We start from the raw sequence: 27289 nt of genomic DNA, 5'->3' as shown, positions 1-27289 counted from the left end.
AGGTTCACCATTAGGTTAGAGGGCTGTTATGTTGCTTGGGGTCGTGTGTTGCTGGTTGTTGTGATTTAGAGGTGCCATTTTAGCAGTTTTTACAAGGGTTTTTGTGGAGCTTCAGTTAGGCACGTCTTCCCTCCATGACAGTCAGGCCCCGCCCCCCATGTGTATGCTTTTGATTGGTTACCGCAAAAACGTTTCCCAATCTTCGACCAGGTCCCTATGAGAGTGTCCCTGGGTGGAAGACCTGCATAAAAGACGGGCATCTAGCCCACATTAAACAGATTCCTGCTTGACCCTCAATACAGAGCCTTGTCTCGTACTTGGGGGGGGGGGGATTATTCGTGTGTTTTCCTGTTCGGCGCTTAGGAGTGTTCGGTAGCTGTTCTTGCCTTTCGGGAAAGAAACATCTTTGGCTTTGTTAACCCCTTCTATACCCGGGATGCCATTACACTAATATTTTCTGGGTGAAAACTGATACGAAATCTTCCAGATTGGGTTTCATGATAGCTCATGATAAAGACTGATATCTCAAACTGCAGACCTGAATATTAATCAAAATCATGGAATACAAATTAGAATATCAACAGTTACTTAAGGGAATATTAATTCTATAACAATCTAGGAAATATTTATCAGATAAGAACTGTTTTAACTAAAAACCTGCAAGAATTTAGTTACTAGATGAATGAATTAATTAATTATAATGAATTACTCTGTGAAATAACAGTGAACTAGTTAAAATCCTATATAAGTTAAAAGCTTGAACTGACTTCTCAGCACTGAGCTGGTTAAAATTCTATGCTAGCTGTTAAAACATTATTGTAGAACTTTGTGTATAGATCACCTGAGTAAATAACGAACTCTGTCCAGCTAAGTCTAATGAATGGTGTTTACAATAAGCAAACAAGCCAAGTTTGTTTGTAAATTGTTATTAAGAGTAAAAACTAAGATTGTATTTCTTTAAGTTCTTGAACATCTGTCTTTAAATTATAATAATCCATATGCTGATAAACGCATATGGTTCTTCATAATTTAGCTATGTACACTTGAAGAAGCCCCTTGTGGCGAAACACTTTGTGGACTTTTAATTTGTTTTACTACTGTGTTAATAAAGTTAATTTGGATACTTTTACATTGAGTGTGCCATTTTACTCTTTTTAATCCGTTATTATTCTTTTATAGTTATGTATATTTAAATAAGCCCCTTTGTGGCGAAACACAATGTGGACTTTTATGTTGGTTATAATATTCTCATCAGTGTCTTTATAGATTGGCGCTAATCGCATACACTTTTTTATATGTTGTACTTGTCTCATTACTATAGGTATATAGGGATTCCCTTCCTTTTGGAAGAAAGCTGCCTTAATGTCACTTTTCCCAGTTTGTTCTATCAGCTGACCCTTTACTATTGTTTCTAAATCTTGGAATGTCCATAATTAGGATACCTTCATAAGTTTTATTTAAACTTCATAACATTTTTCTTCTCTTGAAGATCAGTTATGGAGCAACAGACTTCATGCTAAGTGATAGACATCTTTATCCACATTTTTTCCGAATGCTTCAAAATTACCATGTCTATTACAAGATTATAGTGAAAATTCTGAAACACTATGGTTGGAACTGGGTTGGAATCTTGGGATTAAATGATGATAGTGGAGAGATAGAACAGATGACTTTAAATGAGTATATGGCTTTAAATCATATCTGTGTGGACTTCACATTAAAAATTTCCAATTATTTGTTCAGTCATACTTACGAAGAAATTAGGAGACTTCTAACAGAATTAAAAGATGTATCTACAAATGTTATTGTAATTTATGGATCAGCTAATATTAAAGTTGCTATATTATTACAAATTGCACGTGATGTATTCCAAGAAAAGACTTTTATTCTTCCTCCTCCATGGACATCAAGCAGTTTCCTTAAAGACAATGTAGTAAGTGTTTTTAACAACAGTTTGGCAATACATCTCTTTCCTCTACAGTTACCACCATATGGAAGTTTCTTTGATCATGTTAATCCGTCAAAACGACCAAATGACAAACTTATTGAAAATATATGGTTAGCAGAATGGGGATGTTTATCACCAAATACAACTAAGAACAAACTTTATGAATCGCTCTATAAAAAAACACTTACTAATTGTACTGGGAAGGGATATTCATTAAATATGAAGGTTGATGTGCATCAAGGAGTTTCACCTCGAGTTTATTATGCAACAGTAGTTATGGCTGGTGCTTTGCGTTCATATCTTGAAAGACAATCTAGGAGCAATAGCATAAAAAACTATAACTACAGACATCAGGTAAATATATCATCAGAACCAGTGATGAATCATGGATATGAAACTTTGTTTACTATTATTATGTATACTTACAAGTGATTCCCTCTCCATCAGTTTAGTGTTATTGCAAGGAAAGGAAATTTGGCATTGAAAATATTTGTGTATGTGCACCATTGTGTGTGAACAGGAGTCCACTGTGTCTTGCATATGTATTCTTGCTTCCATTAAGTCTCTCTGCATTTCAGGTTCAGATTAACATAGGGGCAGGTGGAGTTCCAGCTACAGATCCATCCTGCTGGCTGACCTTTTAAACTTGTAGCTTTCAATCTCCTCCTTATTGAGCTTTGGGTGAGCTGCAGACTAAGGCTAATATTCTGATGTCAAGTTTCTTCAGTTATGTTAATCTGTCAAAACGACCAAATGAGGGGCGGGGCCGGGCCGCCAAGCTGGACGGTCGCACGTCGGACCAGCTCCTGGCCCACGATAAGGAATGATTGCAAAAAACGTGTTTTATCGCCCCAAACCGGGCCGACGGCGAAGTTACCCAGAGCCGAGGGACTGCTGGACCTGGGGAGAGGCTGGCTCACGGAGCTTCAGTCCCCCAGGGGAGAGGAACCGGTTGCCCCAACCCGGGCCTTCTTCAGCGGTGAGTGAGGCAGACGGCCGCTGCCTCACTATCCTGCACCACAGATCCAGACCAAAGGTACAGACCGGCGCGGGTCCGGCTCCGTTCCCCCCCCTATGGACCGGGGGGGTGATCCCGGTCCCCACTCTGGCTGTGACCCCGCAATTCAGGCAGAGAAGCCCGACCGCTGCCTCCAAAATGGCGGTCGCCATGCATGCAGACGGTGAGCGGAAGTCCTCTTGCCTCCTCTCGATCTCACCAAAATGGCTCCTACCTCCCGATCCCCACACAGGGAAGCGGCAAACACAGCCCTCGCAGTCACTCGGGCCAGCACCTAGAGGCATGGGAGACCCGAACAGGCGGGAGACCACAGCTGCACCGGAGAGGCAGAACCCTACACAGCACTCATCCCAGCGTGACTCCTCTGCCGGAGGACCGACCATGCACCCACTCAGCCTGCAACAACCGGAGAAAGTGCTCCCATCTTACCTGGACTCTCACTCTGCTCACACAGAGCGGGCACAACACGCAGGCTCCCTCAGGTCCCCAAGGCTGAAGCTAACAAAGCATAACGAACTCACACATGACCAGCAAGTACCGAAACAATCTAGCACCCAGCGGGAAACACAAGCGACCCAGAGAGGGCTGAGAAGCCAGCCGACCCAGCACAGATGCAACAGCAACCAAGCGGAGACTAACCATACAGAAAGATGATCCTGCAGAGTACTGTATATACTTGGGTTTTGCACTGACTTTTTAACATCATATATGAGTGTAACACAGATGATTTTATCACCGTAGGGCAAACATTTACACCTGTCTATGCCTGAAAATATGCACTACCCGGCAAGCTTAGTGGCTCGCTGCCCCCTGGTGGTCACTCTAAAAAGTGCGGAGCTACCTACACCTAACGCTGTTTACTGTAACCTGCAGTTTACTAATCTATGTTATTAAGCATGCCTTTAGTTTAAATACTGCTCTTATCCTGTGTATTAATTATTGGTAGTATATCAGACCCACTCTGTCTTCCTTTTACTTTACCTTAACACACTAAGCACTGAACCATATGTTCTTGACTTAATCCTCTAAAGCGATGTCTTAGCATGTTTTTTCTACTCCTGCCTTTCCCTAAACCACGTCACCAATCGATGGGCAAAGCGACGATCCCTTCTAGGTGGTTAGGAAGAACACACTGTAAACCTGTCATATCTTAAGATGCCAGCGTAGCTAAGCGGAATTACTTGTACTCTTAATCTAAGCTCTCACTTTATAGTTTTCAACCGTTAATATACAAGAACTAATTTTATTTAGCATGCATGTTCTCCATACTAAACGTAGACAAAGCGAGCAAATCTAGTTATATTGCGTAACTGATAATATATTATGTTCTGTTCATTATTAGATAAAAACTTGCCTCACCAAGCAATCTCTCTCCTGATGCTCATAGCAATGAGTAACAAGCCTACTACGCCTAGCCGCATAGTCTAAGCTATCATATTTTACCTATTATTTAAACGAGCTCAACGTTAACATTTTAAGTTACCCACCATTATTACATGCCTAGCAGAACTTTTCAGTTGCAACTATATGGTTAAAACCTGTTTAAGCATAAATATAAAAAATGTGCATGTTCCTCAAATGTCACTTCAAGTTTTAAACATACTGTACTGAAACTCGTCCATGATGTTGTGACCTATAGAAAGCTTGTTTGTAATTTTCATAAATGCACGACCAAAATAAAGATACATATTCTAACTCAGCATAATTAGTTTACAAACATATCAAAAAATCATCCACTTTGGTCCAGTGGTTTAAAAGATAGATGGAAGTCCTATTTGACCGACTGCAAGCATGGCTTTCCTTCCCAAAACAGTTCCACAGATTCAGGCTGTGCAGCCGGTCTTTCTTCTCCTGGAGATTATTGGCTTAAGTGGGTGTGGTAACTTAATTATCTCCAGGTACAGTGAATATCTCCATTTACAACAACAGTACAAATACATAAAAATACATATTTCCTATTATACTGAACAGAACCCCCACATTCCTATCCCCAGATAGCTTGGATCTGAGTGCTCAATATATCCGAACAGCGCTCAGATCCCACAAACAGAATAAAATCGCCATGGGGGTAAAGTTTAGCAAGGGCTGATGAGAGATTGAGGAGGGACAAAGCAGCCAGTTTCAACTGGTCTGGCAGTGTCCCTGGGACAACACCCTGCTGGAGAACAATGGGATAGGTATTAAAAGGGGAGGGGAAGAGGCACATTCTCCTATGGAATCAAAGAGGCAGAAACAGTCTTTTAAAAGCCAATAAGCCCAAATAGTATTTTTAAATGGCAATACACCCCAGGGACCATAGTCACAGGGCAAGAGGCTGGCAAGCAGGCCTCTCCAAAAGTCAGTGGCAAAGGGTAGTTTGTCACACCACCCATTTAGTTATTATTTGATAATCAGTTTATGTTTAAGTATTAGTATGTCACAGAGCATCCAACTTGAATGCATTGAATGAAACATTCATAAAAACTATTTACACATTCACTTTCTTCATAAATATGCGGTAGATGGCACTAAACCATAATTAATATTTAAATACAATCTGATATCTTGATAATGAATATACGAAGTACAATAAATAAATATACATATTATTTTATAAAGTTTTAAAATATCATTATATAAGTTAAACTTACATGAAAGCCCTAAAGTATTGAAACCAACGGTTTATCAATTAATAGCAAAGTGGATGGCCCGAAAAGGGCTTTAAGACTGACACGCATTCTACAACACAGCTCACTACATTCTGACAAAACCTTCAATACAAAAAGCGTAGATGTGGGGAGTGACGTCACATCAGTGGGTAGAGCCAGGAGTCTAGAAATGTGAATACAAAGATGCCAGATTCAGAAATAATTATTTTAAAATATGCGATTTGTGAGTAACAATGAATGGAAATTAAGTTGTTATGATGTCTAGAGTGTTTCTTTAAGTCATGGTGGGACAAGGAAAACACCTTTGTTGATTTGCTTGCTTTTAGTTATTGGTCATGTCATACTACCTATGTTATAATGCTGAGACTTAAGCCCTTTGTGACAACATATTATTTCACTTTTTATTTTACAGCTTTATCACAGCCTGAAAAATACCCCAAACCAGTTTCTAAATAACAAAATACCATTATTTGATAAAAATGGAGAGTTTGTCCATAATTGTGTTATTATGAACTGGTTTGTAGGATCCAATCAGCTTTCAAACCAGAACCCTGTGGGCATATTCTATCCTGAAGATGAGCAGCTCTTAATTAATTATTCAACAATACAATGGAACAACAAGGAAAATCAGGTGACCACAGCTGATACAAGTTGTATTTTTATACCTGCTTTATATTTTCTTACAGACATTAAGATTAGAAATGTGCATTCAGTTTCTGAATAATCATAAAATCACAGAAAATTTATAGTTTTAGTTTATAGTCTTTATTTAACCAGAAAAATAAAGAAAAATAACTATTCTGCCAATGTGCTTGTATTTCAGGTGCACTTTATATTCATATGGTTTATTAGCACTTAATGAAATACATCACTTAATACTCAACACAGACCAGCACCACATATCTCCCCTCTTGATCTCTCTCTTGATATTTCTATTCAAATTTGTGTTTCAATGTTATAGTTAATACCATTCCCCTTTTTTTCTTTCCAGGTAAAGAAGATACATATATGTAGGGATATTTACTGTTTCCATAAATTTGCTTGTTCTCTCTTTCAATGTGTCTCTTGTACAAAAGCGATATCTACATTATCCTTTATCAGTAAATCATAATGATATCGTACAGTATAAATTGTAAAAATATACACATCTTTGCAGAGATCTAAGGGAAAATTCCCTCTAATTAGAAGAATAGGCAATATTTTTTTTAAAAATGGTTAATTATAAAAAATGACCATAAAATCAAGGCAGACCTGCATTGAATCTTGTTTAGAAAATATTGGGATATTTATTTTTCAGATTCCAAGGTCCCAGTGCTCAGATAACTGTTTTCCAGGATATAGAAAAGTGTCTAGAATTGGAGGACTAATCTGCTGTTATGACTGCATTGAGTGCCCAGAGGGAGAAATAACAAATATATCTGGTGTGGTATATCAAAGCATATGTAGCAATCTCAGGTTTAATGTGCATAGTGTGGATATTTCTCTTTAAAGGCTCACTATAGTCACCAAAACAACTTTAGCTTAATGAAGCAGTTTCAATCTAGAGAATGCCAAAATTGGCATTCAACTTAGTTTGTTGCATTTTTCACATACAAACAAATATTAACACTAATTTTGGCCAATGTTTGTGACTAAGTGGCTACTAAAAAAGACTGGACATACTCCACTTGCTATACCCATCATGGGGGTAATTCTCATTCCTGGGCTACCATACGGTCCCAATGGCAATGTAACCAATCTGGCGAATTACAATGTGAAAAAGATGAAAAATTTAACATGCTATATTTTACCCTGTAGCTTCCCAAAACACCAGACAACCTGTACATAGGGGGTACTGTTTTACATGCGAGAAGTCGCTGAATACAAATATGTATATTTTATTGCAGTAAAAGCAAACAGTATTGTGACATTCGCAGTTAAAATGGCATGCAGAACTAAAAAATAACAACATTTCTTAATTTCTCAAATTTCTTTATATTTTATTCATATTAAATTATGTTTCATAGCTAAATATTTGATGTTAACTGAAAGCCCTATTTCTCCTGAATAAAATTATATATAATAAGTGTGGGTGCACTTAATATGAAAGAGGTGAATTACGGTTGAACAAACATATAGTCAAATTCCAAGTTTTGTTTACGTCTTATTTTGATCAAAACATGTACATTTGGCTCAGTCCTTAACCCCTTAAGGACGCAGCTTCAAAAACTGGACTTACCCTTAAGGACACAAGCAATTTTTGTATTTTTACTGTTTGTGTTCAACCTCAGTTTGCATTTTTCTTAATTATTGCACCAACACATGTTATATATCATTTTTAAAGGACAAAAAGGGCTTTAATCTGATGTGACATATACATATATAAATTCTTGTTTATTATAAAACGCAATTAAAAAATGAAAAAAATAAAGATTTTTTTTTTTCACAGTTTAGGGAATAATAACGTGTGTATAATAAGTGCAGCTTAAGGAAAGTAATTTAAAAAATATTCAATTAGTTGTTCTGATTTTCAGAGTACATAATATGTCTTGGATTTGAGTTTATTTTGAAAGTTACAGGTCACAAAATACAAGGAGTAAAATAAAATTTTAATGTGGTGCTATTTTAGAATTTGGTATGTAAGTTTAATAGCCATCACAGAAAGCAAAATTGCCACACAAAAATATATATTTATATAAAGCACACATCACAGGCTATTTACCTAAGGGTATTCTGACATATTTACATACCCATTTCGCCGCCAATCTCTGCTAAATAGTGTAGTAAAATTGTGTTTTTTTCAGATTTCTAACTTACACAAAAAAACAAGTTTTTTTATGTGTATTTCATAAAGCTGATGTATACTACTGCTGTAGAAAACCCCATATTGTGTTTAGCCATATCTACTGAGTAAAACGATACCCCCAATCTATGCCTTTGCCACTATCCTGTGAAGTTACAGTGCTATAAAAGAGACCTGACCATTTCAGTTTTCACAGTGATAATTTTGATAGATGAATTTGATGGGGCCAAGTCTCATTTGGGGCATTGTAGCAGTTTGAGTGTTGAATTTATCCCTCAAGGACTTACCATTTGTGAATTTAGATACTACAGTGTATCTCATATGGTGTATATTGTGCCTTAACATGATGCCATTTTTTCACTAGTTTATGTCAAACTTTGCGGTAAAATATTTATTTTTTTGCATTTTTTACATACACATTACATTTTTTTAGGTCATTTTTCAAGTCTGGTATGTGCCACTTTGATCAAAACCCCATAATTAGGCTCAGCGAACTCTTCTGAATAAAACAATACCCCCAATGTATGTCTTTGCCACTATCATGTGAAGCTTCAGTGCCTTAAAATAGTCCTGACCATTACAGTTTTTACAATTAGAATTTTGATAAATGCATTTGATGTGTCTATATCACATTTTAGGGCAGTGTAGCAGTTTGACAGTTAAAATTACCCCATAGATGCATACCATTTGTGAAAGTAGACACCACGGGCTATGTCACATGGTATATTTTGAGCTTTATTATACAGTTATGTTAGCACCAATTTATTTCAAATTGTATCATATTGTTTTATTTTTGCATTTTTATACACACATGTATTTTAGTGGTTAATTTTGGAAACTTGATATATGCTACTGTAAATTAAATCACTACATTTTTCTCAGCTATATTTCCTGAGTACAAAATCACCCACTTTGTATACCTTAGCCAGGTATTTGTGAAAATACAGGGCTAAAATCATACCTGGCCCAGTTCAGTTTTTTTTTTTTTTCATTGTGCTCTATGGGGATTTAAATCCCAATTTAAACAGCTGCATTCCATCTCACTTTGAGCTCTGCATGCAGCTCAGCTGTCAGTCTGGGGACATTAAAAATGACTCCAGCTGACAGAGGGGAGCCCCAGGTTTATAATGATTCCTGGGTTTCCTGGTGTGAGCAGGGATTTAACCCTGCTTACACCACAATCTAGATATAGGTATTTAATGCCTAGTTAAACAGATACATGCCCCGCTGACTTCCAGCACTGCATGTAGCTTTTCAAAAAGGCTGGGGTCACTAAAAATGATAGAGGGGAGCCCCAGGTTTCCATTAACCCTGATAAAACCAATTATAGTAGTGGGGACTTAAATCACCATTTAAATGCTTGTTTGCAGCACTCACTTTGAGCTCTGCAAACAGAGCATCGGTCAGTCTGGGGCCATTCTGGCCTCAGGTGAGAGAGGGAAGCCCCAGGAATCAAATGATACCTGGGGCTCATAGTTACCAGTAAGGTAATAGACCCTGCTGGAAAAATACTGCATGACGGAAATTTTCCGTCATGCGTCCTTAACCCCTTAAGGACACATGACGTGTGTGACACGTCATGATTCCCTTTTATTCCAGAAGTTTGGTCCTTAAGGGGTTAAAGGTAGAAACAGCATGATGGAAAATTTCTGTCATGCGTCCTTAAGGGGTTAAGAAGTTAAATCACTTTTGTTTATGTTTATGCAGCCATAGCCACACCTCCACTCGCTGTGACTGACACAGCCTGCATTAAAAAAGTGTCTTCATTTTCAATCAGCTGTAACTTACTTTAACCCCTTCAGGACCGGCCTGTTTTTGCGATGTTTGTACGTTAAGGACCAGAGCAGTTTTAACACTTTTGTGGTGTTTGTGTTTAGCTGTAATTTTCCGCTCTCTCATTTACGGTTCCCATACAAGTTATATATTGTTTTTTTCAGGACAAAAGGGGCTTTCTTTAAATACCATTATTTGTATTATGTCCAATATTGTATTTAAAAAAAATAATAAAATATGGTGAAAAATTAAAAAAAAAAACATGTTTTTGGACTTTTACTTGAAAAATCTTTTACTTATCTACAAAAGCTAATGAAAAAAACTGCTAAATAGATTCAAAATTTTGTCCCGAGTTTAAAAACACCCAGTGTTTACATGCTTTATTGCTTTTTTTTGCAAGTTATAGGCCTATAAATACAAGTAGGAAATTGCTGTTTAAATATATATATATTTTAAATGTATCAATAGTGACCTTGTAACACCGTTATCTGTCATAAATCCCCGAAACACACCTAACATGTACATATTTTTTTTAAAGTAGACAACCCAGGGTATTCAAAATTGGGTATGTCCAGTTTTTTTTAGTAGCCACTTAGTCACAAACACTGGCCAAAGTTAGCATTTATATTTGTTTGTGTGTTAAAAATGCAAGAAACGCTAACTTTGGCCGGTGTTTGTGACTAAGTGGCTACTAAAAAAGGCTGAACATACCCCATTTGCAATACCTTGGGTTGTCTTCTTTTGCAAATGGTATGCCATCATGGGGCTAATTCTCATTCCTTGGCTACCATACGCTCTCAAAGGCAACCTAACCAATCCGACAAATTTCAATAAAAAAAAAAAGTAAAATCAAGCCTTATATTTGACCCTGTAACTTTCACAAACACTATAAAACCTCTACATGTGGGGTACTGTTATACTCAGGAGACTTCGCTGAACACAAATATTAGTGTATCAGAACAGTAAAATGTATCACAGCAATAATATCCTCAGTGAAAGTGCTGTTTGTGTGTGAAAAATGCAAAAAACTTCACTTTCACTGACAATATCATCGCTGTGATATGTTTTACTGTTTTGAAACACTAATATTTGTGTTCAGCGAAGTCTCCCGAGTAAAACAGTACCCCCATGTACAGGTTTTAGGGTGTCATAGAAAGTTACAGGGTTAAACACAGTGCTAGCAAATTAAATTATCTGGACTTTCGGCCTGGGTTGGCAGGCAGGTCCCTCAAATTGCAATCATTAAAATTACTTAATTAGGTAAAAATATTACATAAATATGCACGTAGAATTTTAATATATATACATATTTATATATTTGACGTCTACGTGTATATTTATGAAATTATTTATGTAATTATGTATTTGGACATATGTATATTTCGTATTGTTTTTATTTATTTATTTATACATAGATATATATATCATTACATTCTAAGTATATTTTTATATAAATATATATATATATATATATATATATATATATATATATCAAAATACTGTTAGAATAAAATTGCATATATAAATATTTTTTATAATTATTAAAAATTATTTTTATTTTTTGTTATTTATTTTTATTAACATATTATTTGTATTTTATAATAATATATATATACCATATATATAGCAATTATATATATATATTGTATATATTCGTGTGTAATTTAAATATAAGTGTATTTTTATATTAATATACGTATATATAAATATAAAAATACACTTAATATGACATTATATATATGATACATATACATATATTATATATAGATATAATACATGTATATATATCATATATATATATATACACATATTATTTATTTATTTTTACACTGATTTTACACTGTTTTTTTTTTTACTTTATTTTTTGGATTTTTCACTTGCAGGGAGACTGCCTGTCAGCACAGACAGTCCCCCTGCAGGCAGATACACAGACACCTATTGCGGTCATGTGATCGAGTGATCACATGGCCGTGGGGTCCTGATCTGCCGAGGGGGGACTGCCCGGGCAGACAGGCAGTCCCCCTGGACCGGGTGGAGCACTGATCGCCGCCGTGGGACCGACGGCGATCAGGTAAGTAGCCCCAAACCGTTATGACGGTTCAGGACCGTCAGCGGTCCAAACGCACGTTTTACCGCTGACGGTCCTGAACCATCAGCGGTCCTGAAGGGGTTAAAAGTTTTGTATCTCCTGCTCTGTAAATTGAGTTGTAATTACACACAGTAAGGCTCCTGCAGGGTCTAGCAAGCTATTATCAGAGCAGGAGATAAGAAATTATAAATAAAGCACATGTTGCAATAAAGGAAGTGTAAACTTTAGATGACTTTACAGGAGGTGTTCAGGAAGGCTAAGTCACATGCAGGGAGGTGTACCCAAGGCTGCATAAGCAAAGTGATTTAAATCTTAAATGGCAGAGAATTGAGAATTGAGACTGCCGGGGAATTATCTTTACAGCAAAGCTGCTTTATTATGCTAAAGTTGCTTTGTGGACTATAGTGCCCCTTTAATGATTATCATAACAAGGAAATCTGAGAAAACCATCTCCATTTCCTTTTCCTGCCATTTAGTTTACCAGTATTTAAAAAAAAAAAAGAACAAGATAATTTAGTAAAGTTTGAAAAAGACTATTACAGAAATTGTAAATGATGAACAGGCACTGTATAGATTGTTATTCCTTTTCTACTGAGATATTCTATTGAACATAGACAAGGAATGGGACACTGCAGAATAATTTGCCAAGCCTTTTCCTATCCCCACCCTCAGACACTCAATATGACTGGTCATTTGAAAGGTACGCCATACCAATTATAACATGGCACTAGTGTAATTATTGTTATTTTTTTCCCATTGAATATTTGATTGAGTTTCATACATGTAGAACATGGGATACAGAATGAAAAAGGGGTTGGAATAAGACATCAAAAGTAATTTACTTCAACAGTCAACATTCTCAATTCATAGCAAAGCCTTCCATGGTTATGTGATATGGCGGGGATAACTAGATTCTCCTCCTGTGTCCTCCCCTTGAGGGTTATCTTACCCAGTGTGTTTCCTTTTATACTAGGCTGTTAACTAATAAAGTGTAATTTGTCTTAACTATATACATTATGGGTATCATTCTTTCTGTGCGTTACTGCCCTTAAGGGATTTTTCTTCCTCCCTGTTTCCTCCTTTGCGATTCTTGGCATCCCCTTATCACCCCACTAGTTGACCCCCTTTTACCATTTCCTTCCCCTTATATCTTTTTTTTTCTCTCTCTTAGAGATCTTGCTTTTTTCTCATTCCCAGTTCCCATCTCTCTTTCTAGATATTCATCCCACCATGTTTTGGCTGCCATCTTGTGAGTAGTCTTGCCACCTTGTGTGTTAAGCTTCATCTCATAATCTATATTCATTGTGATTTGGAGCATCAGTGCCTTTTTCGTCGAAGTCAATAACTCTTTCCAGGCACTTGCTATCAGTGTTTTTGCTGCAATTAGTATGTGGTACATAAGTAATGCTTGGGATCTCTTGTACTCATGGAGTGTCATGAATAACAACCCACACTCCAACTGGAGGTCAATCTGGATTTGTAAGGCTTAATGATTCCCTCCACCTCTCCCCAGTACAGTCTTATTAACCTGCATGTCCACCATATGTGGTACATTGTTCCCTCACCATCTCCACACCTCCAGCAGTGTTCAGGACCTGTATGTACATACCAGCTAGTCTGGTGGGCACCATGTACCACCTATATTGAATTTTTCGCATTAACTCCAAAAGTGATGCACATCGTGACCTGCCTTTATGTGCTGTAAACGCCCCTTGCCATTGTTCAGTTGTGAAAGTTTTATTTAAGTCATCCTGCCATGCTTCCCTAAATCTATCCTCTATCTCGGTCGAGGGGTTGTCATTTAGGGTCGCGTACATGCATGAGAGTAATTTGTTGGGAATAATTCCAGATTCACACGTTTTTGTAATGTGTTCCAAAGGCTTCGATATGGTCATATATGTCTCATTCTCTAGCATTAATTTTAATTGCAGGTGAGAGAACAACGTGTGGTGTGGTAGCTAGTATACTCTTTGTAGTTCTGGATAGTGCATTCGTTTGTCACGGTTATATAGATGTTTAACCATTGTGCACCCATTCTGCACCCATGGTCGGTGATTGAGTGAGGGGTTAGCAAGGTGTAGGTTATAGATTGGGGTTGACACTGACCATTGTTTCATGCGTCCCAAATGTAGATTTGGATTGCCTCAAGTCTTGTGGAGCAGGGACGTGGTCACAGTCATGTCTGGTGCTTTGGGGCGTTGTTTATAGGGTATCCAGAAAAGGTACTTCATGCCTTGGGGGCATGACCAGGCTTATTCCATCTCCACCCATTGTGGTCGTTTGTCTGTTTTGTGTGCCAAGACAGCCGTGGACAATAGTGCTGCTCTATAGTACAGTCTCACATCAGGCATCCCCAATCCCCCTCTGTCCCCTGTCCTTCATAAGATCTTTGTAGCTACTCTTATTTTTCGATTTGCCAACACAAAACGTGTAAAGACCTGCTGAAGCTTGCCTTGGTAAGTGTTGGGCACTAGGATCTGGAGGGTTCGGATTATATAGAGGGGTTCATGAATTTCTTGGAATTCTTATTTTTGCCCCACCGTGCACATGGTCCCATGCCCAAAAAAGTTCCATACACTTGACGACAAAACACTACTGGACAATTTAAGATGGCCGCCGCCACATGTTTGAATCTGTTCCAGTTAAAAGTCCAAGGGGCAGAAACAGTACTTTTGAACACGGGTTATCTCAGGGCCCATAGTCCCAGGGTAGGAGGCTGGCAAACAGGTCCCTCCAAAAACCAGTGGCGAAGTTGCTTTCGTCACAGCACCATTTTTAGAGCAGACAGTCTACCAACCCAGGACAAGTATTTGTTTTTCCATCCATTCAGAGTTTCTGAGATCTCAGTCAATAGCCTATTGTTATTTAGTTCTTGGAGATGTGCTGTGTTTGGGAATCCTTAAGCCTAGGAAAGTGAGGTAGTCGTACCACCAGTCATGGGGAAAAGCTGTTTTAAGCTGTTCTACCACCAGGTTGTATAATCCCACCCCCATGGCCTGTATTTTTGTAACGTTTAATTTATAGTAAGACTTGTCCCCATATGTTTGTATTTCGGTTAGCAGATTCGGTAAGGACACCAGTGGCTGTGTCAAGGTTAGCAGTACGTTGTCTGAAAATAGGTTAGATTTGTAACTTTTTTTATGTATGCTGCCCTTCTTATCAGTAGCCTGCTCACCAGTGTCTTATGTGCCATCCACACCATCATGGAGGTCATCTCCCCTGTGTCATTTGTGCTGAAATAGGATTGTAGATCCTCATCGAGTTCAGCTGTGCAGTTGCAGTCTTGAAGCAAAGTGGCCTTTATTTTCCACGGGCTACAGTGTTTAAAGTCATATTGGTTTTTAGTATCTAGTTGTCAGGATCGGGACAGGGATCCAACACGCAGAGTACAAACAGGTACAGGATACGTATACCGGACCTTAGAATGGCCGGACTAACGTACGGAGAGTATAGAGAATGGTCAGAGACAAGCCGAGGTCGAGGGAACGAGAGGACAGGTAAGCGAGGAACAAGCCGGGTCAAGGATAACAGAGGTAAACAGAGTAAGTCAAACAAGCCGGGTCGGAACCAAAGGGATAACAGAAAATACCAGAGCACTGTGTGACTAGACAGGCTAGAACCACGACAGGGCAATGAGCAAATGGGAGAAGCAAGTTTAAATACCCTGGCTCGGAGGAAGAGACACGCCTCCGACGAGATCTGATTAGTCTCTAAAGGATTGAGTGACAGGTCGTTCCGGGCTGGCGTCATGACGTCGGTTTCCGGACGTCCTGCTACAAAAGGAAGTGACTCCCTCGCGGCTGGCGTTTACGTGACCGGGTGGACCGCGAGGAACAGAGGAAACAGCCCGTCCGGACGGATAGACCTCAGGTAGAGACTTCAGGTACCCTGACAGTACCCCCCCTCTCAGATACGCTCACCGGGCGGAAGGAACCGGGACGAGATGGGAAGCGGGAGTGAAACGCCCTGCGGAGACGAGGAGCATGAACATCCTCTTGAGGTACCCAACTCCTCTCCTCAGGACCATATCCCTTCCAATCGACCAGATATTGTACTCTCCCCCGGGAGATTCGAGAATCGATAATAGAGTTAACCTCATACTCCTCCTGACCCTCCACCTGAACAGAGCGAGGAGAGGACGTTGTGGAGGAAAATCTGTTGCAGACTAGTGGTTTCAGCAATGAAACATGAAATGAGTTAGGGATGCGTAAGGCAGTTGGAAGAGCTAGACGATACGCAACTGGGTTAATCCGAGTCAGCACCCTGTAAGGTCCAATATAACGAGGAGCGAACTTCATGGAAGGTACTTTTAAACGGATGTTTCTTGTACTCAACCATACTCTATCACCTGGAACAAACACCGGAGCCGCCCTTCTACGTTTATCGGCGTGTTTCTTAACCAGCATAGAATTGTGCAGAAGAATTTGTCGAGTCTGATCCCACAACTTCCTCAATTTGGCAACATGAACATCAACCGACGGTATCCCTTGGGAAGGGGAGGCAGAGGGAAGAATAGATGGATGAAAGCCATAATTCATGAAGAAGGGGCTTGAATGAGTAGAATCACAAACGAGATTGTTGTGTGCAAACTCCGCCCAAGGAATCAAACCAACCCAATCGTCCTGGTGTTCAGAAACAAAACAACGTAAATATTGTTCAATTTTTTGGTTGGTGCATTCAGCAGCTCCGTTAGACTGAGGATGATAGGCAGAAGAGAAATTCAATTTGATACCCAGTTGAGAGCAGAAGGACCTCCAAAAACGGGAAACAAATTGGGAACCTCTGTCAGATACAATTTGGGAGGGTATCCCATGTAAACAAAAAATCTCCCTTGCGAATATCTCTGCCAATTCGGGTGAAGACGGGAGTTTAGGCAGAGGAACGAAGTGAGCCATCTTGGTGAATCTGTCAACCACGGTGAGGATGACAGTCTGTTTTTTAGAGATAGGCAAATCGACAATGAAGTCCTTAGCTAAACAGGACCATGGTTTCTCTGGAACCTCTAAGGGATGCAGAAATCCACATGGAAGCGTATGAGGTTGCTTAGTCTTAGTACAGACCTCACAAGTATCGATGAAATCTTTAATATCCTTACGCAAAGCAGGCCACCAGAAATCTTTGGAGATTAAAGCATACGTCTTGCGAATGCCAGGATGCCCAGCTACCTTGCTGTTGTGGAAACACCGCAACACTTTCAGTTGGAGAGCAGGAGGAACGAAGTGTCTATCCCCAGGAGTCTGTTTAGGAGCTAGATGTTGTAACTTTATGATCTCGGTAAGCAACGGAGAATGAATCCTGAGATTCGTGTTAGCGATGATATTACATTTAGGAACTATCGAGGAAAGAACTGGCTCAACTATAGTGGACGGTTCATATTGGCGAGATAAAGCATCGGCTTTGGAGTTCTTAGAACCAGGTCTATAAGTAAGCACATAATTGAAGTGAGTCAGGAATAGGGACCAACGAGCTTGCCTGGCGGATAGGCGTTTAGCCTCCCCAATATAGGACAAGTTCTTGTGGTCCGTTAAAATAGTAACAGGATGTAAGGTCCCCTCTAATAAATGCCTCCACTCCTTAAGAGCCATAATGACCGCTAACAGTTCCCTGTCACCGATGTCATATCTGCTTTCAGGACCAGATAGTTTCTTAGAGAAAAACCCACAAGGGTGTAACGGTTTGTCCACCCCTAACCTTTGTGACAGAACAGCGCCTACTCCCGTCTCAGAGGCATCGACCTCGAGTAGGAACGGCAGAGTCGTATTAGGATGAACAAAATTGGAGCAGAAGCAAAAAGTTCCTTGAGCATCTTGAAAGCAACAAGAGCCTCAGTAGACCAGGTCTTAGTATTAGCCCCTTGTTTGGTCATATTGGTAATAGGCGCAATAATAGAAGAGTATCCCTTAATAAAGCGCCTATAATAATTAGAGAAACCAATAAACCTCTGAATAGCCTTGAGTCCCTTAGGCAATGGCCAATCTAAAATAGATTGGAGTTTGTCAGGATCCATCTTAAAGCCTTCCCCAGAAATCACGTACCCAAGAAAGTCTATCTGAGACTGGTCAAAACTGCATTTCTCCAATTTACAGTATAGGCCATGTTGCAGAAGTTTGAGCAATACCTTTCTGACTTGTCTGTGGTGTGTCTCAATCTCCCTAGAGTGTATAAGTATGTCATCCAGGTATACAATGACACAATCATGTTGAAACTCCCTAAGAACTTCATTAATCAAATCCTGAAAGACTGCCGGAGCATTACAAAGACCAAATGGCATAACCGTGTATTCATAGTGACCCTAACGGGTATTGAACGCTGTCATCCACTCGTGTCCATCCTGGATTCTCACCAAGTTATACGCCCCTCTGAGATCTAACTTGGTGAAAATTTTAGAGCCCTTTAAACGATCAAACAGCTCGGTAATCAAAGGAATGGGATAGGCATTTCTGATGGTTATCTTATTCAAACCTCGGTAATCAATACAAGGTCTCAAAGTACCATCCTTCTTTTTAACGAAAAAAAAAACAGCCCCGGCGGGGGAAGAGGATCTCCTAATGAATCCTTTTTCTAGATTCTCACGAATATACTCCTCTAGAACTGTGTTCTCTTGAGTGGATAGAGGATATACATTGCCCCTCGGAGGCATAGTACCAGGTAAAAGCTTAATTTTACAATCAAATGACCTGTGTGGAGGTAAGGTATCGGCATTCTTCTTGTCGAATACTGCTTTTAAGTCCTGGTAGATGAACGGTATCTGTCCCTCTGTAGACTGAGTGGAACTACCCGGTGTGTTTATTACAGCCAATGGGGAAACCCTGCGTAAACACTTCTCCTGGCAGCCCTGACCCCATGAGAGTATCTCCCCTAACTCCCAATCGATAATAGGGTTATGTCTTTTCAACCATGGGTACCCCAGGACTATGGGGACCGAAGGGGACGAAATGAGCATAAGTGATAAGTTCTCCTCGTGTAAGATACCAACAGTTAAGTTAACGGGTATAGTTTCACGGGAGATAACAGGCTCAAGTAAAGGTCTACCATCTATGGCCTCAACGGCCAAGGGTGTATCCCTTAACTGGGATGGGACAGTGTGTTTAGTAGCAAAGGCTTGGTCGATAAAATTCTCAGCAGCTCCGGAATCTATCAAAGCCATAGTCTTTAGTACTCCCTTCTCCCAAGTTAAAGAAACTGGTAGCAGAAGCCTGTGATCTTTATAATTATGAGTAGAGGACAAAATAGAAACACCCAAGGCCTGTCTTCTAGAGAAACTTAGGTGCGAGCGTTTCCCGAACGATTAGGACAATTCAGGCGTAAGTGACCTCTGACTCCACAATACATGCATAATCCCTCTCTTCTCCTGTACTGTCTCTCTTCTTCTGAGAGGCGAGTATTGCCTATCTGCATAGGTTCAGGAAACAGTGAGGTAGTGGAATCAGGACTTTGAAATGCGGGGGCTAATTTAAAGGAAGGTCTAAGGTTCCTCTCGCGAGTGTTTTGTCTCTCTCTTAAACGCTCATCAATACGAGAAATGAACTAAATTAAATCCTCCAAATTTTCAGGGAGTTCTCTAGTAGCAACCTCATCAAGGATTACGTCTGATAACCCGTTCAAAAATACATCTATATAAGCCTGCTCATTCCACTTAACTTCTGACGCCAGAGACCTGAACTCTAGTGCATAATCCACAAGAGTTTGGTTCTCCTGTCTCAGGCGCAACAGTAATCTGGCTGCATTGACCTTTCTACCAGGGGGGTCAAAAGTTCTTCTAAAGGCAGCTACAAAGGCATTATAGTTATATACTAACGGGTTATCGTTCTCCCATAGTGGGTTGGCCCATCTCAGAGCTTTCTCAATGAGTAAGGTGATAATAAATCCAACCTTTGCCCTATCTGTAGGATAGGAGCGAGGTTGTAATTCAAAGTGGATACTGATCTGGTTAAGGAAACCACGACACTTCTCAGGTGAGCCACCATAACGTACTGGTGGTGTAATACGGGAAGAGGCACCTACAGTGGCTACCTCTAGGCCTGAGCTCACAGGAGAAATAGAAGTAGTACGCGTCTCCTCTGGCGGGTTATTAGCACGAGACAATAACGCCTGTAGTGGTAGCGCCATCTGATCCATTCTGTGCTCCATGGCTTCGAACCTAGGATCAGAAGGACCAAGCTGACTGTTTGTACTTGCAGGATCCATTGGCCCTGTCATAATGTCAGGATCGGGACAGGGATCCAACACGCAGAGTACAAACAGGTACAGGATACGTATACCGGACCTTAGAATGGCCGGACTAACGTACGGAGAGTATAGAGAATGGTCAGAGACAAGCCGAGGTCGAGGGAACGAGAGGACAGGTAAGCGAGGAACAAGCCGGGTCAAGGATAACAGAGGTAAACAGAGTAAGTCAAACAAGCCGGGTCGGAACCAAAGGGATAACAGAAAATACCAGAGCACTGTGTGACTAGACAGGCTAGAACCACGACAGGGCAATGAGCAAATGGGAGAAGCAAGTTTAAATACCCTGGCTCGGAGGAAGAGACACGCCTCCGACGAGATCTGATTAGTCTCTAAAGGATTGAGTGACAGGTCGTTCCAGGCTGGCGTCATGACGTCGGTTTCCGGACGTCCTGCTACAAAAGGAAGTGACTCCCTCGCGGCCGGCGTTTACGTGACCGGGTGGACCGCGAGGAACAGAGGAAACAGCCCGTCCGGACGGATAGACGTCTAAGTCTCTACCTCTCTCGGAGGTAGAGACTTCAGGTACCCTGACACTAGTATGACTGGTGCATGATCTGACCATGTAAGTTGATATATGTTGCATGTGTGTAATTGGTTTAAGTGTGAACCTGATAGCAGAAACCCATCAATTCTGGAGTAAGAGTTACGGACAGTGGAGAAATGAGTGTATGGTTTTTCCCCATTATTCTAATTTACCTAAATCATTTGCCATTTGGCTTATGCGTTCCGGAACATCAGCCCTGTTGCAAATCTTTGTATAATCAACAAAAAAAATAAAAAAAATCTTACCAATGAAGACCTTCTGCAATATCACTAATAGAAATATTAAAGGGAATGGGCCCAAGTACGTCCCTGAGGTACCCCACTGTTAACAAGACCTTGTACTTGGAGAATGTGTCCAAGTACAGATCCCTGAGGTACCCCACTGGCAACAAAACTTTGTTTATCATTGACTACCACCCTCTGTTGCCTGTCACTCAGCCACTGCCTAACCTATTTAAGAATATTGGAATCCAAACTTAAAGGGACACTATACAGGGAGTGCAGAATTATTAGGCAAGTTGTATTTTTGAGGATTAATTTTATTATTGAACAACAACCATGTTCTCAATGAACCCAAAAAACTAATTAATATCAAAGCTGAATATTTTTGGAAGTAGTTTTTAGTTTGTTTTTAGTTATAGCTATTTTAGGGGGATATCTGTGTGTGCAGGTGACTATTACTGTGCATAATTATTAGGCAACTTAACAAAAAACAAATATATACCCATTTCAATTATTTATTTTTACCAGTGAAACCAATATAACATCTCAACATTCACAAATATACATTTCTGACATTCAAAAACATAACAAAAACAAATCAGCGACCAATATAGCCACCTTTCTTTGCAAGGACACTCAAAAGCCTGCCATCCATGGATTCTGTCAGTGTTTTGATCTGTTCACCATCAACATTGCGTGCAGCAGCAACCACAGCCTCCCAGACACTGTTCAGAGAGGTGTACTGTTTTCCCTCCTTGTAAATCTCACATTTGATGATGGACCACAGGTTCTCAATGGGGTTCAGATCAGGTGAACAAGGAGGCCATGTCATTAGATTTTCTTCTTTTATACCCTTTCTTGCCAGCCACGCTGTGGAGTAATTGGATGCGTGTGATGGAGCATTGTCCTGCATGAAAATCATGTTTTTCTTGAAGGATGCAGACTTCTTCCTGTACCACTGCTTGAAGAAGGTGTCTTCCAGAAACTGGGAGTTGAGCTTGACTCCATCCTCAACCCGAAAAGGCCCCACAAGCTCATCTTTGATGATGCCAGCCCAAACCAGTACTCCACCTCCACCTTGCTGGCGTCTGAGTCGGACTGGAGCTCTCTGCCCTTTACCAATCCATCCATCTGGCCCATCAAGACTCACTCTCATTTCATCAGTCCATAAAACCTTAGAAAAATCAGTCTTGAGATATTTCTTGGCCCAGTCTTGACGTTTCAGCTTGTGTGTCTTGTTCAGTGGTGGTCGTCTTTCAGCCTTTCTTACCTTGACCATGTCTCTGAGTATTGCACACCTTGTGCTTTCGGGCACTCCAGTGATGTTGCAGCTCTGAAATATGGCCAAACTGGTGGCAAGTGGCATCTTGGCAGCTGCACGCTTGACTTTTCTCAGTTCATGGGCAGTTATTTTGCGCCTTGGTTTCTCCGCACGCTTCTTGCGACCCTGTTGACTATTTTGAATGAAACGCTTGATTGTTCGATGATCACGCTTCAGAAGCTTTGCAATTTTAAGAGTACTGCATCCCTCTGCAAGATATCTCACTATTTTTGACTTTTCTGAGCCTGTCAAGTCCTTCTTTTGACCCATTTTGCCAAAGGAAAGGAAGTTGCCTAATAATTTTGCACACCTGATATAGGGTGTTGATGTCATTAGACCACACCCCTTCTCATTACAGAGATGCACATCACCTAATATGCTTAATTGGTAGTAGGCTTTCGAGCCTATACAGCTTGGAGTAAGACAACATGCATAAAGAGGATGATGTGGTCAAAATACTCATTTGCCTAATAATTCTGCACACAGTGTAGTTACCAGAATAACTACAGCTTATTGTATTTGTCCTGGTGAGTAGAATCATTCTGTTCAGGCTTTTTTGCAGTAAACACAGTCTTTTTCAGAGAAAATGAAGTGTTTACATTACAGCCCTTGAATACCTCTACTGGCCACTCCTCAAATGGCTACTTAGGTGCTTCCTGGGGCAGTGCTGCAATATCCATGCAGAAATTCTAGTGCTAGAGCCTCAAGTCGGGCAACAGCAGGCAGCTTAAATAACTTATAATTCACTTGAATTCTGATGCCCTGCAGAGAGAGAGTTAATATATTGGATAGGCAAAATAGGAAATAAATATCTGCACCTCCAGCTAACATGCTCTAGTATCCTCTACCTCTTGGCTATGGCACCTAGTTGGTGAGTCAGAGTGCAAACAAGGGGATTTCCAGCATGTTACTTACTTACTTATGCCCTCCACCCCTCCTGGGGCATGAGCCACCAAAATTAGATCTCCAGAGACTTTTGTCCTGAGCCATTCTTGTGGTGTCTGCCTCGAGGTCGCGTCGCCAGGTATTTCTTGGATGGCCTCTCTTTCTCTTTAATTTGGGGTTCAACCTTAGAGCCTGCCTGGTGATGTTGGTCTGCGGTTTGCGCAGGGTATGCCCTATCTGGCCCCTTCTTCTCTTCCAGATTTCTGCCTCTACTGAAAGTTGGCAGGTCCTTTCCCATAGGTTGGCGTTACTGATGGTGTCTGGCCAGTGAATGTGGAGAATCCTTCTGAGACAGCTGTTGATGAATGTCTGGATTCTTCTGTCAGTGGTTTTGGTTGTCCTCCAGGTTTCAGCCCCGTACAGCAATACTGACTTCACATTGGAGTTGAACTGTCAAATCTTGGTGGTCAAGGTTAGCTCTCTGGAAGCCCAGATGTTATTGAGCTGGATGAAGGCAACCTTTCCTTTGCCGATCCTTGCCTTGACATCTGCATCTGTTCCACCTTGCTGGTTGATGAGGCTGCCCAGGTAGGTGAAGAACCGTACTTCCTCCAGGGGACTTCCATTCAGGGTGATTGGATTGATGTTGCTGAAGTTGGTCTTAAGGATCTTGGTCTCCTCCTTGTGGATAATGAGTCCATAGTGTGCTGATGTAGCTGTCTACACACATATATTTTCTTGCATCTTCTGCTGGCTATGGGAGAGGAGTGCGAGGTCGTCGGCAAAGTCCAAGTCATCCAGTTGACTCCACAAGGTCCACTGTATAGCACTTTTGGTACAAATGGGGTTGCTAGTTCAGAGCAGGTATTTTGGTTAAGGTGTGCCCTCGAAGGCACTAGTGATTTATTAATGATTCATTATCTATGTATTATTTATACATTTTTACTCTAACCATAGGCTATTAGATCTAGATGCAATTTCTGCATCAATCTCTCATAACTTAGCAGAATAGGTGGTGCTAAACACCGACCTCGCTACATATACCTCTGTGTTCTACCTCCCATCGCTGTACTTGATATCAGACCTATACAGTGATACAATCTTCTGCTAAACTTTACGACTTCCTACTCGGTTTTCCCTGTACTAACCCACAGGGAACATCAACCATTACTTTCCATTGCTATCTAACACATACAGTGATACTAAGTAGCTGTATTTTTGCTACATTTCATAAAGTGCTACTTGCTTCTCTAACCACTGCTCTTCACTGTTTAGTGTGACTACTACAGTCTCCCACAATAGCCATAATTATGAAAATAGACAGTAGAAATTACTTTTGTCCTATATTGCTTTTATTTTTATTTTTACAACTATAGTTTTTCTAGTTACTCTCATTTGTTTTTAAATGACATAATAAAAGTTATATTTTACACTCTTCTCATTAATGATATCACACACCATGCTGGTAGAAATGCACGACTTTATTTCTTGGTTTTTTTTGCATTTTGAAATTCACTGTTTAGGGGTTACCCCCCAATTTTTTTTGGCATTCTACCCCTTTCTTGATTTATATTTATCTATCCCCATGACTTGTTCATATGCTGTGTTGTCGGGTCCAATCTTGGCATTGAAGTCTCCCATAAGGATGATGATGTCTCTGGTTCAGAATGTCTCTACGATTTTCTGCAGTCTATTTGTAAAATTCATCCTTGTCTTCATCATCGGAATCATTGGTTGGAGCATACCTCTGGATGATGTTGAGCTAAACCATCTTCTCCTTGGTTCTGAAGGATGCTGTGATTATTCTGGGGCTGTGCGCCTCCCATCCAGTCAGTGCCCTTTGTGGTGCTTGGACAACATGAAGCCTACTCCCTGCATGTGGGGTGCGAAACTCTCTTCCTGCCCGGAGTACTGCAACAGCTCACCTGTCATCTGTCTTCTCTGTCCTGCTTGTGTCCATCTGGTTTTGCTTATGCCCAGTATGATCTGGTTGTTCTTCTTCATCTCGGCAGCTACCTGCTCCATCTTGCCTGTCTCTTACATGGTCCTTACATTCCATGTGCCGATGTAAGTTCTCCTGGTCGAAAGAAGGGTAATTGGCTCGTATGTGTCAGTGTATGTTTATTTCCATTTGTGTCAGTGTATGTAGCCTTATATGCTTGTTAGTGTTTGAGATCTGTGTGTGAATCTGTGCATGTATGTAGCTGTGCACAATGTCAATCTGTGTATCTCTTGGAGTGTATATGTGTCTGTATATGTCTGTGGGCATCTGTGTGTAGCAGTGAATGCATGTATGTGTTTGTGGTGGTGCATGTGTATTTGCAAATAAAAATGTGTATGCTATCACCAATATTTCCAACACCGACACTGTACACAGAAATAATCCTGCATTCAAATGTCAACACTACATAAAATAAAACTTAAATTCCAACTTGGGAATGTGTAACCTGAATATATACATAATTGGTAAATGTTATTCTTCAGGCAAAGTGTGTTTGGTCTGTGAATGTTGAAAATGTCTTACTGTTTTTGATGCACATTGGAAAATTGGACATTGATTAGTTTCTTGTCATTTAATTTCTTTTAAATAAATAGGTCAAAATATGTTTTAAATAATACACACTTTAATATAAATTTATATTTATTAATATGATTATATATTAAAATCATATTTCTGTCATAACATTTTCAGATAGTGAGAGCTGCACAAAATGTCCAGAGAAAGAATGGCCGAACAAGTGGAAGAATCAATGTATCCCTAAACTGGTGGAATTTCTATCATATAAAGAAGATGCAATTTCTGCAATTTTTTCATTTCTTTCCCTATTACTCTTCCTTATAACAGTTGCAATAATAGTTATTTTTAACTTATTCAAAAGGACAGCAATTGTTAGAGCCAACAATAAGAATCTCAGTTTCATTCTTCTTGTCTCCATCATGCTGAGCTTCCTCTGTGTATTTCTGTTTCTCGGACGCCCTGTGGATATAACCTGCATGCTGCGTCAATCCACTTTTGCCATCATATTTTCAGTAGCAATCTCTTGTGTTTTGGGAAAGACTATGATGATCTACACTGCTTTTAAAGCAACTAAACCCGGCAGTGCTTGGGGAAAGTGGGTCAATGTAAAGGTGTCCAATTCACTAGTTTTGATTTTCTCTTCAGTTCAAATTATAATTAACATTTGTTGGTTGATTACTTCTCCTCCATATCAGGAACTGGACATACACTCTTATCCAGGAAAGATTATCATTCAGTGTAATGAAGGTTCGGTTATGTTTTTTTATTCCGTTCTGGGTTACATGGGTTTTCTGGCAGCTGTTAGTTTCATAATAGCTTTTTTAGCCAAGACATTACCAGACAGTTTTAATGAAGCCAAGTACATCACCTTCAGCATGCTGGTATTCTGCAGTGTTTGGATTGCAATGATCCCAGGCTATCTGAGCACCAAAGGGAAATACATGGTGGCTGTAGAGATATTTGCCATATTGACCTCAAGTGCTGGACTTTTAGCATGTTTATTTTTCCCAAAATGCTACATAATTGTGTTTACACCAGAAATGAATTCAAAAATGTATTTGCTTGGATCCAGATATAAAATAATGTCCAGATAACTAAAATACACTAATCCATTTTTGTTTTGCTCCATAGCTATATTTTATTATGTAGTTAGTACATAATTAATAGATGTGTATAGATAGGACTTTGAACTGATTAGATGGGATTCCAATATATTTTGGTACCTTGTGCATGAATTGAAGTTATATTCCAATGGTAATATTTGAATAAAACTTTTGCTTACGTCCAATACCAGTCTCTTATTGTTTCATTTT

The 27289-nt window shown here is 39.9% G+C and overlaps 1 protein-coding gene across 1 annotated transcript; it reads left to right on the top strand.

Moving 5' to 3' along the window:
* Window positions 1-6965: 6965 nt before the first annotated feature.
* Window positions 6966-27070, top strand: LOC134566027 (vomeronasal type-2 receptor 26-like; the record flags this gene model as incomplete). Its single annotated transcript, XM_063425740.1, has 2 exons — window positions 6966-7035; window positions 26151-27070. Coding segments are annotated over 2 exons (990 nt in total), but the record flags the coding sequence as incomplete, so codon positions are not given.
* Between the last annotated feature and the right edge of the window lie 219 nt (window positions 27071-27289).

Source organism: Pelobates fuscus, chromosome 6 (genome assembly GCF_036172605.1).
Source record: "Pelobates fuscus isolate aPelFus1 chromosome 6, aPelFus1.pri, whole genome shotgun sequence".
Lineage (NCBI taxonomy): Eukaryota > Metazoa > Chordata > Amphibia > Anura > Pelobatidae > Pelobates > Pelobates fuscus.
This window is presented reverse-complemented; position numbering and strand designations above follow the sequence as displayed.